The sequence below is a fragment of the Myotis lucifugus genome, unplaced genomic scaffold, assembly GCF_000147115.1.
Source record: "Myotis lucifugus unplaced genomic scaffold, Myoluc2.0 scaffold_350, whole genome shotgun sequence".
Taxonomy (NCBI): Eukaryota; Metazoa; Chordata; class Mammalia; order Chiroptera; family Vespertilionidae; genus Myotis; species Myotis lucifugus.
Window position 1 is genome coordinate 789,257 of NW_005871398.1, and position 6,466 is coordinate 795,722.

General features: G+C 39.2%; 1 protein-coding gene across 1 annotated transcript; it reads left to right on the plus strand.

The window, feature by feature from the left end:
* Positions 1-5,482: 5,482 nt before the first annotated feature.
* LOC102434754 (olfactory receptor 6C2-like) lies at positions 5,483-6,466 on the plus strand. The gene has a single exon (XM_006101322.1). It carries the CDS (start codon positions 5,483-5,485, stop codon positions 6,464-6,466), a length of 984 nt encoding a protein of 327 aa, XP_006101384.1.

Here is a 6,466-nt window from a genome sequence, read left to right on the forward strand (position 1 = left end):
TGGAATTAGTACCTAAACCAAAACTTAAAAGAGGGATAGGAAGGTTAGAGACTACCATTGGAGAGATCATTAACGCCATATGAGCAGCATCTGAGTCTCTCCACAGGTAATTTTAAGCATCGCCTTTAATGTAAATGGCTAGTAGATAAGTCTAGGAAAGCAAATTGAATCAAGAGAGATGACACCAGCAGCCTGACTCTATAGGTCGTGCTCTTGATCACTATGGTATCCTATCTCTCGCAGGCAGCCAGTGCAAGTATCTTAGTAGGACAGAACAAGACATGTGGGAAATTGTGTGAACTGATACTGAAAATATTAGAAAGATCTCCATATGCTGACTAAGAAGCTTAAGTTTTATAATGAGGGCAAAAAGGGATGATTGAAAGAATTAAAATTAATGTTTCAGTTACAAAACTCCATTTACACTCTGAAAAGAAAATATTTTTTTATTAACTTAATATCAGTCCTCCCTAACTCCACCACCTCGCTCTAGTGAATCATCTACATATATCTGTGCTGCCTCTCTCAACCCAGGTTCATGGTAATTCTGGAACCTACGTTGTTCCACTGTGTAAAGAAGTAAAGGTGTCAGTATCCATCATCTCTTCTGGTCCTCGAACATCTATTCATGTGCTCATTGTCCTGGATCATTTGTTTCCCTTTCCCATGTTACTCTTAAGTTCCAGTAGTTCTCTGTATAAGTTATAAGACCCATTTAGTATTCCTGTGGCAAATTGCAGTACAGGAAAATTTATCAAGTATCTAATTTTTTTCTTTAGTTTCATGTCACGCTGGACATAAGAACACCCTTCTAATTCTATACCAATGTTTACAATGAGAAAACTATGTGACTTTCTAAGGGTTTTTTAGCCTATTTTCAATGAGCAACTTAATTATTATTATTGTTCCCCTTACATCTCTACAAGGAAAAGAAACTGCAGAAATCTCTCTTATTTTTCTTTCCTTCTGCTACTCGGGCTCCATATTAGTAGAAGATAACAAAGGTCCCCAAATATAGAGATCTTATTCAGAACCACTACACCCTTTAGCCTATCCCCCAACTCTCTTATCCCGTTAAAGAAAGTTTACAAATTCTCTAAGGATGAGAAACTTTGTCCTTAGTCATTACTCTGAATGAAATATGTATTGCCTGAAGTATTTCATTAATCTAAATGTTTAATGCATTTGAAACTGAAAACTCGTGAATGTATTAGTTTTTCTCTTCTTCTCAATTCTTACCTAAAGTCAAAATGAATTATATTCCATTTAACTGAGAGATAGAACAAGAGTTTCTAGAAAATACATAACATGGGATGTATGTCAGTTCAAAAGTGTTTTCCACAATACATAGGGGAGAGATAACCACATCTGGGCTTTTTTAAAAAATGATTCAGATTGCATTGATTTTAAAATAATGAATTGGAAAAGCAAAGATATATGTTAATCATATGTTAACATGTTTTTACAATATTTAAGCTATAAGATAAAGACACCGAGACTAAATGTAGAGTTCTGAGTGAGAGAAAAAAAGGAACAAATCAGCACAGCCAGGGTGGCTCAGTGGTTGAGCATTAACCTATGAACCAAGAGGTCACGATTTTGGTTTGGTACAGACTCAGTCCCCAGTAGAGGATGTGCAGGGAGCAGCAGATCAATGATTCTCTCTCACCATTGATGTTTCTATCTCTATTTTCCTCTCCCTTACTCTCTGAAATTAATAAAAATATGTTAAAGAAAAAAAGAACAAATTAAAAAGATAACAGAAATGGCAAGACATGGTGATAAAGTGAAAATGGGAGTAAAGAAAAAAGAATGCTAAATAATGTTTTTATATGAGACGTATTATCGACAGGGAAGGAAAAATAGTCATGAGTGCCATATTAAAAATCATGAAATGTGCACGTTTGGAGGACTCTTGATAGGAAATAATAAGATAACAAAATAAGATGCCCAATACTGTGAATAGTAATGAATGTTCACCTCATTTCAGATGTGGCTATACATATTTTATCTATATTATCTAAATTTTCATTATAACCCTAAGATGTACATATTATTTTATCTGAAGTTTGCATGCATACACATACAAATAAAAAAGAAACACAAGATAAAGAAATTAATCAAATTGCTCAAGGACTCTCAGATAGGAAAAAGGAAATACACATTTACACTAATTCAAATTCTCTAAGTCTGATCTAGATGTCCAAGAACAAGTTAATGTGGAAGTCAGAATCCTGCAGATATAAATTTAGGAATCATCAGCCTATTTGAAGTCACCTTATTTATTAGGACCTCCTAGAGAGAGAGCAGAGTGAAAGAGAATATTGCCAGAAAAAAAGCTTTCAGGTGCACCAACAACCCTAGAAATTAGAAAAGAAAGGGCTGCTAGAAGGAAAATGAAAAAATATAGATAAAGTGAGAGGAAGAAACTCAGGATAAGGTGAGATGGTAGAAATTAAGCTGTAAAGACTTTCATAAATTCACAATTTATATGTAGAAGAGAATTTGAGTTAAATCAATTCTGAAGTTTGTTTAATGATTAAAACAAGAGGGAAGCTAGTGATGACCTTGGCTAGAGCAGTTTAAATGATGCAAAGACCACATGAATTGATGTATAAGTGGTTAATAAGACAGAGAAGACAATTATCAAGTATGTGAAATTTAAGAGAGAATGTTGAAGTATATTTGAGAAATTGCTAACCCTTGTTAAACCTGATATTGTTCAGTGTCATTCATTAATGGGTGGTAGAGTGTATTTCAAGCTAAAATAGGTTGACCAAAAACATTAAAAAATCAGGATATTTCTCTTTAAACATACGCTAAATGTCCCCTTATTTGTCTGTCATAAATTTTGAATGTAATTCCTGCAATACATTCAAGGAGTGAAAATATGTCATTGACAAATGTGTTTAGAAGGAAATAATGGAAAAAAAATAAATAACAATATATTAAATATAAAAATAATCTGGTCTTAACTAGAAACCTAGTAGGAAAAAAACTTTTAAGATCTAAAGAATATGAAACTATAGCAGAGAGTTAAAGGACATTAGGGTTTTCACGTCAGAGGAATTTAAAAAGAAATTAATTAACCAGAGTATACAGTTCCAGATTTCTGCTTGTACACTGGGGAAAAAATTTCTTTGAGGCGCTAGACTATTCTAAAAAGCATAAAAATGTATAACATTGATATTCTAACAGTAGAAGTAAAATATAGCCAAAAATAACATTAATGATATAAAATACAGACAATTGAAAAAAATTTCTGTTAGGAAAACCTCAAAAAGTTTGGACTGTAACACATTTAAATGAATGTTTAAGATCATGTATTCAGCCCTAACCAGTTTGGCTCAATGGATAGTGTCAGCCTGCGGACCAAAGGGTTATGGGTTTGATTCGGGTCAAGGGTACTTCAGTTGCGTGCATGCAGGAGGCAACCAATCCATGTGTTTCTCTCACGTGGATGTTTCTCTCTGTCTTTCCTTCTCTCTTCCACTTTTTTAAAAATCAATGGAAAAATATCCTTGGGTGAGGATTTCAAAAAATAATAACTAAATAAGTTAAAACAATAACTTCTTTTTTTAAGAAAAAAGAACATGTATCCAGTAAAAATGTTTTAAACACACCTCAGAGAAACTGCATTAGATAGGATAAAAGAGAATAAACTATGTGATAAGCATTTATTGTCAGTTTAATTGCTAATACAATGTAAACTTTAATGGAAGAATGTTCTTAACAAAGACCATTGTTTGGTTTGTTTTTGTTTTTTTTTGCGGGGGGGGGGGGGGGGGAGACTTTGCTAGAAACATGTCTGAAGTTAGAAAGTAGGAGGAAGAAAGAATAGTAGATCCAAAAGTAACTTTTAGGACTTGTTTTTCAATCTATACTAATAATAGCCTAGGGCCGTTAGGACCTAAATGACTAGACAGAGGACCCACCGGTCACCAGGAAGTGCATGGAGCACCTCGTGGTCCCTCCCCCACGTCCCACAAGTCTGGCGGCAGGTGGGCGGGCGGGCTGGAGAGGTGGGCACAGCAAAGTCATTAGCCTATGACCCAGGACCAGGCTGGAGGCCTAATGACCTAGCTGCTGCTGCTGCTGCTGCCACCGCTGCTGCTGCTGTGGCGGCAGTGGCGGTGGCTGTGGCGGCAGTGGCGGTGGCTGTGGATCAGGCCCAGAGAGAGGCCTGAAGAGAGGCAAGTCCTGATCAGCAGCCGCCATGGCTCCTGGCAAGGCCTGGAGAAAGAGAGAGGCAGGGCCTGATCAGCAGCAACTGCGGAGGCTGCAGATCAGGCCCAGAGATAAGCCCGAAGAGAGAGACAGCTGTCAGCAGGCCATTCTGGATTTCCCAGAAGAGCCAATGGCTGCCTAGGAGGTGAAGCTTTTGATGCTGACTGGCATAGAAACCAACCAATCAGAACCAAATCTGGGTGAACTGCGAGGAGCCAATGGCTGCCTAGGAGGCGGAGCTTTTGACTCTGGCATAGAAACCGACCAATCAGAACCTAATCTGGATGAACTAGGAAGGCAGAACCTAAAGTGGCAGCTGAGGAGGGGTTTTAAGGGCAACAGCTGTTTGGTGTAAGGTATAAGAAAGTGGTTCAATTTTTTAATAACTGGTTTGGCAGTATAGTGCATATGGCTGGCTATCAGTCCAGATATAGGAATTATGTATTTTTGTCTGCAAAGAGTATCTCCTCCTGCTGAAAAAGGCTCACCCCCCCCCCCATTTAAGCAATCCTATCCTATATAATCTATAGCAATAAAAGGATAATATGCTAATTAGACTGGGTCAACAGGCCATCTTCCAGACATCCAACTTACTTCCGGACAAAGCCATAGTGGTGGGGCCAAGGCAGAGGCAGTTAGGGGTGATCAGGCCTGCAGAAGAAGGCAGTTGGGGACAACCAGGCCTGCAGGGGAAGGCTGTTGGGGGTGACCAGGCCGGCAGGGGGGGCAATTGGGGTTGACCAGACAGGCAGGGGAGAGCAGTTGGGGGCAATCAGGCCAGCAGGGGAAAGCAGTTGGGGGCAATCAGGCTGGCAGGCAGAGGCAGTTAGGGGTGATCAGGCAGGCAGGCAGAGTGGTTAGGGGCAATCAGGCAGGCAGGCAGGAGAGCGGTTAGGAGCCAGCAGTCCCAGATTGCGAGAGGGATGTCTGACTGCCAGGACTCCAATTGAAGAGGGTGCAGGCTGGGCTGAGGGAACCCCCCCACCCCGTGCACGAATTTCGTGCACCAGGCCTCTAGTAATGTTTATAAGATAATAAGTTCAAATGACAACAATTACAGCTAAATTACAGCAGTGTAAATAAGTGATTTAAATATGAACAGTTTTGTATGACACAAAGAGGCATGTATTAGGTGCTTGATTCCCCACAGGTCAATTGTTTTGGGATCACTGTCAGATTTACTTCTCTTGAGGTTAGAGGATAACCAGTTAACTTTATTGTTTCGAGCAGAATGGGCAAAAGACAATAATCAAGGATGAAAAACCAAACTACACTAACAACCTTCATCTTGCTGGGACTGACCGATAACACTCCACTGAAAATATTGCTTTCTGTCTTTCTATTTTTTTCCTACATGTTGAGTATATCTGGAAACCTAACCATCATCACCCTCACTCTGATGGATTCCCACCTAAAAACACCGATGTATCTCTTTCTTCAAAATTTCTCCTTCTTAGAAATGTCTTTCACAACTGCCTGTGTTCCCAGATTCCTATATAGCATATTATCTGGGGACAAGTCCATTACCTATAATGCTTGTGCCAGTCAACTCTTGTTTACAGACCTCTTTGGAGTAACGGAATTTTTTCTTCTGGCTGCCATGTCCTATGATCGATATGTGGCCATCTGCAAACCCCTGCATTACACCACCATCATGAACAGCAGAGTCTGCAAGAACATCATTTTCTCCTGTTGGGTAGCAGCACTGATCATCATTCTCCCACCAATCAGTCTGGGTTTGGGCCTGGAATTCTGTGATTCAAATGTCATTGACCATTTTTGCTGTGATGCATCTCCTATCCTGAAGATCTCTTGCTCAGACACCTGGTTGATAGAACAGATGGTTATCGTGTGTGCCGTGTTGACTTTCATCATGACCCTCATATGTGTGGTTCTATCCTACATTTATATCATCAGGACTATCCTAAGGTTTCCCTCTGCCCAGCAAAGGAAAAAGGCCTTTTCCACGTGTTCTTCCCACATGATTGTGGTTTCCATTACTTATGGAAGCTGTATCTTTATTTATGTCAAACCTTCAGCCAAGGATGAGGTAGCTATAAATAAAGGGATTTCACTCCTTATTAGTTCTATTTCACCCATGTTGAATCCTTTCATTTACACACTGAGAAACAAGCAAGTGAAACAAGCTTTCCATGACTCAGTTAAGAAGATTGCATTTCTCTTAAAGACGCAGAGGAAAAAGGAGTCAGTGAATCCAATGAAAAGGAAGGATAACTAA